This window comes from Haliotis asinina, chromosome 16 (genome assembly GCF_037392515.1).
Source record: "Haliotis asinina isolate JCU_RB_2024 chromosome 16, JCU_Hal_asi_v2, whole genome shotgun sequence".
Taxonomy (NCBI): domain Eukaryota; kingdom Metazoa; phylum Mollusca; class Gastropoda; order Lepetellida; family Haliotidae; genus Haliotis; species Haliotis asinina.
Genome location: NC_090295.1, coordinates 42,188,366 through 42,200,753, shown reverse-complemented (window position 1 = coordinate 42,200,753; position 12,388 = coordinate 42,188,366). Strand labels below are relative to the sequence as shown.

The window sequence follows — 12,388 nt, the reverse complement described above, 5'->3', positions numbered from 1 at the left end:
TAATAATATACATATTCAACATCATGATAATCTTTTATTATTGTATGTATGATATATCACAGAAGTTTATTTCAGTTTGTATGGTAAGATACAAAAAGAGTATACCGGTATGTAAAAGAGCAGATGGACATAACATGAACTGCGTCATGATAATGTATTTCCGATTCCTTTTTGAACGAAAGATATGAAACCTTTCTATTTTCACGAAATACCAAAAACATTCTCTGTGCTTCTTATTATAGATGTTCGTCAGAATATGACTTAAATATCGCCTACGTTAGGTAACATATCAACGAGCTTATAATTGCGATGACCCACCGGTGAGTTGGTCAACTGCAACCCATGCTTGTAAGAGACAGCTGGCGGATCGGGCAGTTAGACAGACAAATTGTATCGCAAATGGGGTTGCGCTGCATAGAGAATATGACCAGTCTTCTTATACATTCGTCAAACAAAGGAGGGAAACCTGAACTTTGAAGTCTGGTAGAAAGAAAACCCATTGAGGAACGTTACAATGACATTCATCTTGTGTATGCAGCATCATTTCACGTTATCACCATACGCATGAGAAGCACATGCAGAACGTGGGAACCTGCTACACGTGCACGGGATGTCATTATGGATCTTGACGTTTTTCAGGCAAGTCGATAAATCACTGTAGACCAATTGTCTTGCATCTGTGCATGGTCAGGATTTTAAAGGTCAAATTCACACACTAATGACTGAAAAATGTAAACCTGGAATTTTCATGCCATACGCCAGTCAACATTGATTCAATCCCATATATCTCCCAAATTCGACAATCGTACATTGAAAGTAGTTCCCCTACCTTTTTGGAAGAGTATTTTTTTAGGAAGGTGCTTCGCTCGCATACGAGTATAAGAAGGTTGGTCATATTCTCTGTGCTGCACAACCTCATTTGCGCTACAGTTTGCCAGTGGTTAGACTGTCTGATCTGATTGACACAAGTCATCGGATCCCGATTATGTAGATTAATGCTCATGGTTTCAACACCTTATTTTTGTGGTGCAGACTCAATCATGTACCAACTCATACAGATGGAATATTGCTGAATGCGGCGTTATGTAACACACAAACGATGAGCACCGAAATAGTCATGGAGGTATACTCTGTGAGACAATATGGGAACACAGTTGGACACATTCGCTTGTAAGATACACCGTCTATACCTGGGCAACAGCCAGTTTAGCGAGTTATCCCAGCTTGACACGTGTGAACAGGTGCCCGTAACATTGGATAAAGTGTCTCGATGTCTCGCTGCCACGTCATAAGCTGTTGACGTCAACGTCAACATGTCGACGCTGAGTGTGATGTTGCTGTTGTTGATACTGATCACCCGATACCTTGTACTTGGCGAAAATTACTGATACTAAATTTTGAAGATCGCCTGACTCAGATAATCCATCTGCACAAACACAAAATTATCGCAACAACTCTCAATGTTATGCAAGTAGTGTTCGTCGTGGAAGAGGATGAGACGTCTACGAAGTGTTGAGGGCCGTTGCAGTAACTCTGGTCACACAGCGTCATACACACTACAATCCCCATGTAGACTGCACACGTGGTCTGGTTCGTTGGGCTGAGGCCTTTGAACAACTTGACGTCGGTGAAGGAGAAGATGTAGCCGTTGCTGCAGCCGCGAATAATGGTCTTCAATTCACCTGCAGATATAGCCACGTTTCTTACACTTGGAATCAGCCATCGACTTTGTCACACCAGGGTCTGGATTTTCGAAGCTCTCTTAGCTCTAAGATAGTCACAAGTTAATGTTAATGCAAGGCACTTACAACTATCTTATTGCTAAGAGAGCTTCGAAAATCTAGGACCTGACTGTTTACGGTGAGTTAGAAGATATATCTGACATGAAACGGTTACGTTACAAGACATTGTAGAAATTACAGTTGTCGTCGGGTCCCATTTCAACGAACTTACTCCACGTCTACTCTCGATCAAATCAGTGAATACCACAGGGGCGTGTATCGCTTAGAAACAGTGTTAGAAAGACATATAGGTATATTGACCTAACCCTAGTACCATCCTTTTGTATGGTGACCCATGAAGGTCCGAGGTAGAATAGGCTTTCAGCAACCCATGCTTGCAATAAAAAGGCGATTAAGCTTGTCGTAAGAGGCGACTAACGGGATATGGTGGTCAGGCTCGCTGACTTGGTTGACACATGTCATTGGTTCCGTCATGCGCAGATCGAAGCTCATACTGTTGATAACTAGTGGATTGTCTGGTCCAGTCTCGATTATTTACAGACCGCCGCCATACAGCTGGAATATTCCTGAGTGCGGCGTAAAACTAAACTCACTAACTCCTTTCATATGGTACTGGGATATGATCTATATACCTATATGTCTTTCATATATATCTTTAACACAGGGTAAGGTCTACATAACCACGTATACGTCTTTCTAACACTGTTAGGAGCGGTGTGGTGGCCTAGTGGTTAAAACGTTCGCTCGTCACGCCGAAGACCCGGGTCCAGTTCCCCACATGGGTATACAGTGTGTGAAGCCCATTTCTGGTGTCCCCCCGCCGTGATATTGCTGGAATATTGCTAAAATGCGGCGTAAAACTAAACTCACTCACTCTAGCGCTGTTTCTAAGCGATGTACACGCCCCTGTTGTAAATACAGTCTTGGTTACGAATATGATCATGGTGACGTACGTCCTACAAAACTGGACCACTACGGCCATAATGTCAGCCGTAATATCACCCGCACTTCTTTCTCTATACTTCCTAAAGCGCTGTTTAAACCTCCAACAGGCTGTCTGTGAAGCAACACTGACACGCATAACCTACCACTTGAAGACGACGTCTCAATGACGCACATTGTCTGGTTGATCTCCAGGTCGCAGTCCTTGCTGAAGACGCCGCCGTAGTTGACCCTCGACGTCATCATTCCGTTGACATCATGCAAACAGGAAGAGTTTTGGTCGGAACCGGAACACGAGTAACAGTTCAGACCCGCTGAAAGGGAAGACTGGACAGGTGACGTAGTTACACATTTTCATATGTCTTACCTTACGTTTCAGTGTCGTTTTCTGAAGGGTAGGCGCAGCACAAACAAACCTCGAGGGTTACATCGACCCAAGGACCACGAGGGACCAGTGAACAACGCTTTTATCTTACCGAACACCTCAAAGTTAATTTTGAAATGATTCAGGCACAGGTACAAATTGCAATTTAAGTTATGATATATATGTACCACGCTTATGATGGCTGCAAAAATATTTTGTACCCTTGCTTCGAGCAGTTTTGTGGTCATCGCTAGATTCTGCAGACAAGAAGAACAGATTTAGAGTTATCTCCCTTCCATCGATTTGCATTATCAAAGAATTACTACCACCAAGTACCTAATGAGTTCGGCATTCCCATCGGAGTATATAGAAAATGTAAATAGTCTTGCTTATAAGAGAGGTATATTGAAAATAATGGACAATCTCTCAGCCAGTCAGAAAGCGACATTATGTGTGATAACAGGCCATGTCTCGGATTCTCGTACCGTTGTAAAGTCATACAAAAATCTGCATCGCAACGTCGCATCGCCCGAATAAAGAAGAAGTTGTGAATCCACATAAAGTTTGTCTTTATAAGATATTATACGTTATTCACTTGTCACGAGGGGGACATGGGCTGTTATCACAAATATAAATGAGGAACAAGAAGTTAGAAACGGAATCGGGATTTGGGATTCGGGATTCGAATCCCGAATCTGAATTTTTTGTTCACATTTGGGATTCGAATCCCGAATCTGAAAAAACCCCATTCAAATTCGGGATTCAAATGCCGAAACCCGAATATGAAGAAAAATCAAAGATCAGGCCGAAATATGGAAAAATGTAGGTTTGGGTGTTCATATTTTTGCGATACCCGAATCCCGAATCTGAAAAAAATGTTCAAATTCGGGATTCAAATGCCGAAAGATGAGGCCGAAATATGGAAAAATGTAGGTTTGGGTGTTCATATTTTTGCGATACCCAGGTTTACTAGCGGCCCCTAGTACCTTAGAAGGGGTGAGATAATGTATACTGACACTGTTGTTCATAACTCCGAATCTGAACAAAATATTCAGATTGGGGATTTGAATCCCGAATCCGAACAAAATATTCAGAATCGAATCCCAAATCTGAATATTTTGTTCGGATTTGGGATTCGAATCCCGCATCCCGAATCCCGAATCCGTTTCTAACTTCGTGTTCCTACATAAATGTCTGACTGACTTGTTCATCCATGAAATTTGTCCTTACCTGATTCACCAACTTCTAAACATGTGGTTCAAAGAAGAAGTCTTAAGTTTTGTCTTATAGTCAAGGACACAAGGCTGTGCTCGTCACACGAACGATAACATGGAGATTAATTAGTCGGAAGATATCTTGTTATTTAAGGTCACAAAAAATAGCTGAAAATGTTTAATCAGTGTTTTAGAAAGCGTGATTCGACATTCATCATTTCAGCAAACTCAGCGAGTGAGTATATCTTTAGTCGCGTCAAAGTTAAATTCCCAGTTTACTGCCCTCCTCTCCACCGTGGGCAAATTGGATGCAATGACATGGCAAGGGCAAGTGAGTGAGTCTGACCACCGACCCCGTTAGTCCTCTCTTACAAACATGGGTTGCAACACCCAGTCTTCATTGCCAAAGAATGCTGCACACAGGTTTATTTGGGTCATTATTAAAATCCCCTTAATTTCAGTCAGTTACTTTTATTGTGGTGTACAATCTCGTCAAAATCTCTTCTTACTCATTTGATGCCGACACTCATGGCCTAATTGAGGACGTGGATGTTTAACACTTCCGGTATCAGTAGATAAACTATACACCTTGATGGGCCAACGTTGTGCTTGAAGTGATGCTGGGATGGAACATGAGTAACGGCGGAGACGTTTATTTATTTTAGCTGCCCCCCACCCCAAACCAATTACACAGTAAACGAAATATACTGTATGTTACACAGTTTGATGTTACATGAACTTTCAATACGTTATTTCTTAGGATTCCTGCATGACAGGTGTGAAACGGTGGTGTTACGTCTAAAGGTCATCATAGAAGGGAATGCAATTTCTTAGTGTTTTAATTTCTTTTGTACATTTCGTTGTATACAGAATTCTCAGGTTATTAAGAGTAGGACAAGTAAAGACAAAGTTTCTAGAGGTCATCATAGAAGGGAATGCAATTTCTTATTGTTTTCTTTCGTACATTTCGTTGTATACTGAATTCTCAGGTTATTAAGAGTAGGACAAGTAAAGACAAAGTTTCTAGAGGTCATCATAGAAGGGAATGCAATTTCTTATTGTTTTCTTTCGTACATTTCGTTGTATACAGAAGTCTCAGGTTATTAAGAGTAGGACAAGTAAAGACAAAGTTTCTAGAGGTCATCATAGAAGGGAATGCAATTTCTTATTGTTTTCTTTCGTACATTTCGTTGTATACTGAATTCTCAGGTTATTAAGAGTAGGACAAGTAAAGACAAAGTTTCTAGAGGTCATCATAGAAGGGAATGCAATTTCTTATTGTTTTTTTCCGTACATTTCGTTGTACACAGAATTCTCAGATTATTAAGTGAGTGTGAGTGAGTTTGGTTTTACGCCGCTTTTAGCAATATTCCAGTGATATCACGGCGGGGACACCAGAAAATGGGCCTCACACATTGTACCCATGTGGGGAATCGAACCCGGTCCTCGGCGTGACAGATTATTAAGAGTAGGTCACGTAAGGAAAAAAAGTTGATTTCATTCTCTACACATCTTTTACATAACATACACAGACAAAAAATAAAGTCACTCGCTCACTTTGGAGAGTTACCGGAATTCCTCTAAAAATATACGAACCTTGACTACGGTGGGACAAACAGGCAATGGCATAGTCGTTTGAAAATAAAGATTTTCGAATGTGTGAATTTTGTAAGTGTAAAAGCGTGTATTACGTAGACATTTTTCATGCATACCTAAACATTTAACCAGAATATCAAGGATCTTATTTGTGAAGTAATATGTAGTGGGTAAATACAATTTTAATCATAAGTTACAGGTTTCTGAGGAGGGGGCTCAAACATGTTACTTCTGAACCAAAAGTCAAAATTAGTTGTATTTGAGAAAAATAACATTAATGGGATCATATCAAAGTAAAAAACGAACAAGAAATATTTTATTCAAATGATTTGTCCACGTTCGGGTATTATGGACTCAAACGTAAAAACATAATAGGGACGAATCGGGATTCGAACACAAAATCTTCCATTTCATGAGTGGCCAAGGGACGCAATTCTGCACACCGTGTTGAGGCGCCTTAGAGGACAGCGCTACCCATGAACATACCGAAAAAAGACAAGTAGTAAAGGAAAACATAGCGGAAAACTATAATGAACACAGGGCAAACACATCTGCCACTTCGATGAATCTGGCGGGACTTATAATGTACTGGGGGTACACTTAGGTTCGGATCAAACACTATCGACCGTGGATCTCACAGTCGTAAAGGAGTGTGACGCTCAGAAAGACTCGGTTATCAGCTACGCACTCGCTAAGTACAGACACAAGTGTTTGGAAAGGGAGTATTGTTTTCGCAATACTTGTTAAGAAATTGTGTTGTTTTGTTGAATCTGTGAATCAGTCATAGTTTGTATATACATCCAGTGTGAACTAGTGCACCTGATGACAAGGTGGCCTCACAACTGACGAATATATGCACCTTAAGTGTGCTTCGGACGGGGATGAGATGCAGATAAGATCACCCCCACTCCCAAATCACATACTTAACTCGCTACATCCTTTCTCAGGTCCGATCGATCCAGCATTATCTTCACTTTTTCACCATCATTCGAGCCCATCATGTCCACATCTGTCGAAACTAAGCTTGTAGTTTTTACTTGTAGTCTCGGTTTTGAGATCAAAAACCCTGTTAAAAAACACCCGGAATTCTCCATCGCTACGAAACCAGAACATGTAGGGGCGTCACACACAGACATACAACAGGAAGTTGCACGTGAGTCCTTGTTTGACTTGAACCAAAATACACATTAATGGTGTCTGTGTGCATAATACATCTGATTACCTGTGATGTCGTTGATTATGGAGTCAGTGACGTCTAGCACGATACTGTAAACCAAGATCTTGACGAATGAGGAATTCGAACTTTGTTATTTGTTTTTGGTAATAATATGATATTTACACGAAACATTCGTATAGCACTATTGATTATCGCCCGGATTCAGTTCCTCATATTGGCACAATGGTAGTCTGTCGTACAGACCCTGAAGTATATCCAAGAAAGCCCACGCAAGTCTAGAAAAATGTGGCAAGTCTAGATTTCCATCTTAGGGCACCATTTCATTATATTATTTTTTTTTCACTATGGACGTTTTTTTCAGTGAAATATGTTCATTTCAGAGACTAGCTGTTAGTCTAGCACAATGGCTGAAGACCATTCTTCATTGTCATATTGCTGAGTGGCATTTAAATAAATAACTTAATACAGACCTTTTCTAGAGTTCCGTTAAATGTTTCAGCTGTTTTTCAGCTGTGACATTATGCCTATTGTGAGTATTATTTTATCGTTCAACGCAAATATTTCAAAGTGCACTGCTTTCTATAGTCTTCAGCATTTATTTAGAGAGACAAATGTATTTACTTACTTACTATCCCATTTCGAGCCTCCCACAAAAACAACACTCCACCCACGCCACCGCAAAAGGTGTGAAATTAATCTCTATTTGGAGTGCAAAATCTTGGCATATATTTGGAACAAGCTCATCATAATATCTCTCTGCCTGGGGACCCAGCCACGTCCCTCCAACCCCACTGGATCGTCTTACTAGTGGGAGGGGCAACGGTCATGTTTGATGGCATCTGTTGAGGCAGGGCTATTCGCTTCCACATGTGACAGGAAGTATATGCATATAGTCTTCTACAGTTCGGTTAATGATGGTCAGACAGCAATATCAGCATTTTCATTCAGGCCATGAGCCAAAGTGCAAACCTTGACACATACATTCGCAATGTATATTGTGGAGAGATATAAATACGTTCCTGCCAATCCCAGTTCGCTGACATCCTGACCTGGTAGTCAGATCATGCAAAACAAAACGCCAAACGCTTTATTGTTGAAATATTTAGACTAAATTTTAGTTCTTATAGAGTGAGTATGAATTTTTGCCGATTTTAGTAACATTCCAACAATATGGTGTTGACACCCTAAGTTAGTTGCAGTGTACCCTAAATCACCGATCTGGCACCAGGGTTGCAAGTCACAAATGTAGGCGGGGCAAGGGGCATAACTAACATTTGTGTTTGTGTAGTGCCATTATCCAACTCAGTTGAGCTGCTCAAAGGCTCTTTGACACACATTTACAGATACGCTACATGTCATCTATCCATCGCCCTACCATGTTGTTTTAATAACGTTTCAAACTCTTGCAAACACGATAACTCACGAAATGTTGAACCCCATGTCTCAAACTTTCGTGACGGACTGCGTTTGGGGATTATCAATCATTATGCAGGCACCAGTCGATTTCGGTGAAGTTGACTGTATTTTCAAAGTCACCAAGACTTTTTGACTACTGTTCAAACTCTTGCAAACGCGATATCTCACGAACTGTTGAACACAGTGTCTCAAGATTTTGTAACGACCTGTGCTTGGGGTTTAAACAGACACCAGTCGATTTTGGTGACCTTGGCAGTATTTTCAAGGTCACCAAGACACAACTTTTCAAACTTATGTAAACGTGACATCTCACAAAACCCAATGTCTTAATTATGTTGACACGCTACATTATGCAGACCCTAGTCAATTCGGGCATCTTGTATGCGACCAAAAAATAAAAAGTAGTAAAAACATGTATGTTATAAATGTTTTATTCTTCTTTAGCGGCAGGGGACATTTCCATGCTATTGGCTAACACATGTTTTGATGGTTTTACAAGGACGAGTTTGCTCTCTATGCTTGGCCGTGAGGACACGGCAATGACTCTATGCGGTACTGATACATATGAAATATCGCCCAGGGTGCCGTTGTAGAATGCGATCTTAGCGCAAAGGTGACCGTAACTCACATACTTTAGCATAGACTGAAGGTAGTCTCAGCACTAAGGTTGTCCAGATCATCCTTTCACAAAGCGCTAAGGTGATCGTAAGATAACCTTAATTTAGCTCATTGTTAAAGACTGGGAGTTAAGGCTAACGGTAATCTTAGTTAAGGTTGCTTCGTGTCAGGAGCAATCTTAGCGCTACGCCAATCGTAAGTCCGTGTTCAGGTATGGGAGTCGCAATCACCTTAGCGCCAAGGTTGTTTTGAACAACGTTACCTAGGTCCCCCATTCACAAAGCGCTAAGGTGATCGCAAAATAACCTCAGTTTAGTGCAGTGTTAAAGATTGGGAGTTAAGACTAACCTTATTAAAGGTTGCTTCGTGAAAGGAGCAACCTTAGCGCTACGCCAATCGTAAGTGTATGTTAAGGTATGGGAGTTACGATCACCATAGCGCTCCTCCAGTATTAAGTCTATGTTAAGGTATAGGAGTTACGATGACCTCAGTGCTACGCCAGTCGTAAGTCTATGTTAAGGTATAGGTGTTACAATGACCTCAGTGTTACGCCAGTCGTAAGTCTATGTTAAGGTATATAGGTTATCACGCGAGTGTGTTTTGGGATCATTAATATCCTGCAATGGGAATAAACATTGTATTTAGCGAGCCTTGGCGACCCCAACGGATACCGAAAATATCCGTTGGCTTTATCCTGCCGAGAACACTACCCATTGTATGATAAATAAAATGACATACCGCATAAACCAAACTGTTCCTGTTCATAAACGGAGTAAGGGATGACAACAATGAATGTTGCCGTGTTATTGCTGTAGTACTTAATTCGTGTTGCTGAGGCAGCAATATATGCATATAGGTGAGTGTATGAGTGAGTGAGTTTAGTTTCACTCAGAAATATTCGAGCTATTTGGCGGCGTTCAGACAATCCAGTGCTCAATGGTATGAACATCAATATGCCCAACTGGGAACAGACGACATGTCAACCATGTGAGCGAGCCTTACCACCCGATCTCGTTAGTCGCCTCATAGTCGTCTTTTGTGGCAAGCATGGGTTGGTAAAAACCTATTCTACTCCAGATCTTCACGTTTCAAAAAATAAATGCATAGAAGATTGATTTTCGTGATCGCAAAATGGTGTTTGACTAAACAAAGAAAAACAATCAGCAGCTAATGTATGGTCTGTCTGCTGATAATGTGATGGTTCGGGACATCAGGAGAAGCACCGAAATGCCTTAGAAGAAATATCTCTGTGTATGGAATTTTAAGAACTCCAACATTAAAAAAGTACTCTAGAAATCGTGCATGCCAATATAAGAATTTTAGTCTTATTCGCTATGGACATTTATCAATAAACAAACTAAACATTTAGCGTCTAATGATTACCATAGATTTAATGACAAGTTATTACAGGTATGCTACATATATACTTTCACAGGTGCCTGGTGGGTAACGCAAATGTGAAAACATTGATGCAAGACTTACTAGTAGTTCCTAGAACACACATCCACAGGAGACAGTATCCTCCGTCCCTGAACCCCCACATAGCTCCCCTGCGTCTGTCAGACGTCTTCGGGGCTATATATACATTGTCCTTCTGGTCTACGTCCTCCGGGTAATAGAGTCTGACTCCCACCATCAGTACACAGTAACGTGATGCCGGACATATCTCGGTTGTTGAAGACAGAGCGTTGCCTGGACCATCGTTCATACCCAGCACTCCTCCTTCATCCGTATCAGTGAGATGGGATCTACGCCTCCTTGAGGAGGCAGGTAGGACTGGCGGTGTGCTGCCCAATTGTTTATATTAATTTCTTGTCGGCCCATTATGCCTGTCTTTTGTGTTCTTATTGTGTTCCGAACGTCCCCGTCTCTTGTGTTTGCCACGTGTTTGTCTGTTGTCTTCCTTTTTGGGCTTGTGTTAATTTGTCCTTTGTTTTACGTTTGGGCTTGTTAACCTTTTCGTGCTTGAACCCTTTGTTTTCCCAGTGTGAATGCATGTATCCTTTGTTTTCCCAGTGTGAATGCATGTACCCTTTGTTTTCCCAGTGTGAATGCATGTACCCTTTGTTTTCCCAGTGTGAATGCATGTATCCTTTGTTTTCCCAGTGTGAATGCATGTATCCTTTGTTTTTCCAATGTGCCTGTACCCTTTGGTTTCCCAGTGTGTCTGTATCCTTTGTTTCCCAGTGTTTTTGTGTCCTTTGATTTCCCAATGTGCCCGTTTCCTTTGTTTTTCTTGTGTGTCTATGTCCTTTGTTTTCCTTGTGTGTCTGTGTCCATTGTTTCCCAGTGTCTCTATCCTTTGTTTCCCGCTGTGTTTGTGTCTTCTGATTTTACAAAGTGCATGTTTCCTTTGTTTTCCTTGTGTGTCTGTGTCCTTTGTTTTCCCAGTGTGTTTGTGTCCTTTGTTTTTCAAGTATGTATGTATCCTTTGTTTTCCCAGTGTATCTGTGTCTTTTGCTTTCCAAGTGTGTTTGTGTCCACTGTCCATTGTTTTCACAGTGTGTCTGTGGCTGTGATTCAGGGCTCCCTCAAAAGCTGCAATGACACTTGGCCAAACCCTCTTTGAGTATTTCTGGGTATCTGTTCAATGAACGAGACACACTTTGTGCTCATGCAGTTGCAGAGTTGGGAGATACGCACTGTTGTCTTCGTTGAAACCGTTGTTCGAACAGTGGCTGAACGAAATCCTTTGTAATGGCTTTGTTGGTTGCACATTTTCTCCCTCGAGTTTGCCAGCAAATGGAACCCGTAGATTCCAACAGCAGCCTGTATTTGTTGTTATGTAGAATTCCTGTATAGTTGACAGTACTTGGTAATGTCACATTTTGTATTGCAAAAGTGGATGCTTATCGGAAAACTTCAAAAGCATTTCACATACAGCGGCTTCATAGTGAGTGAGTTTGGTTTTACGTCGCTTTTAGCAACACGCCTGCAATATCACAGCGGGCTACACCAGAAGCGGTTTCGAAGCTTCACGAGGGAAACAAATAACATATGGAACGAACCTGGACGAACGGATTTTTTGTGACCAAAGTGAATACTGGGGCCCAGATTCGTCAAAGGGTATATTTGTTGTCTGCACTCGACATTATTCAAACGAAATGGCAACTCTACAAACGAGCGTTAACCAGACACTGGTGACTGCGACACCACTGCACTTACTGGATCCAATCAATCTTCCCTACACGTCTACCCTACACAGATACTGAGGATGGAGACTTAACGCTAACACGTCTTGAGCTGCAGGACAACATGCTCAACACTACACACACAGAGACGGAAAATATGGAGTTATGATTCTTTAAATTCTAGGCGG

The 12,388-nt window shown here is 41.4% G+C and overlaps 1 protein-coding gene across 1 annotated transcript; it reads right to left on the bottom strand.

Annotated features, from left to right (window-relative positions):
* Positions 1 to 14: 14 nt before the first annotated feature.
* On the bottom strand, positions 15 to 10,718 carry LOC137268455 (uncharacterized). The gene is made up of 3 exons (XM_067803021.1): positions 10,552 to 10,718; positions 2,831 to 2,998; positions 15 to 1,682 (listed from the first exon to the last, which is right to left on the bottom strand). Exons 1-3 carry the CDS (start codon positions 10,703 to 10,705, stop codon positions 1,414 to 1,416), a joined length of 591 nt encoding a protein of 196 aa, XP_067659122.1. The 5' UTR covers positions 10,706 to 10,718; the 3' UTR covers positions 15 to 1,413.
* Positions 10,719 to 12,388: the final 1,670 nt, after the last annotated feature.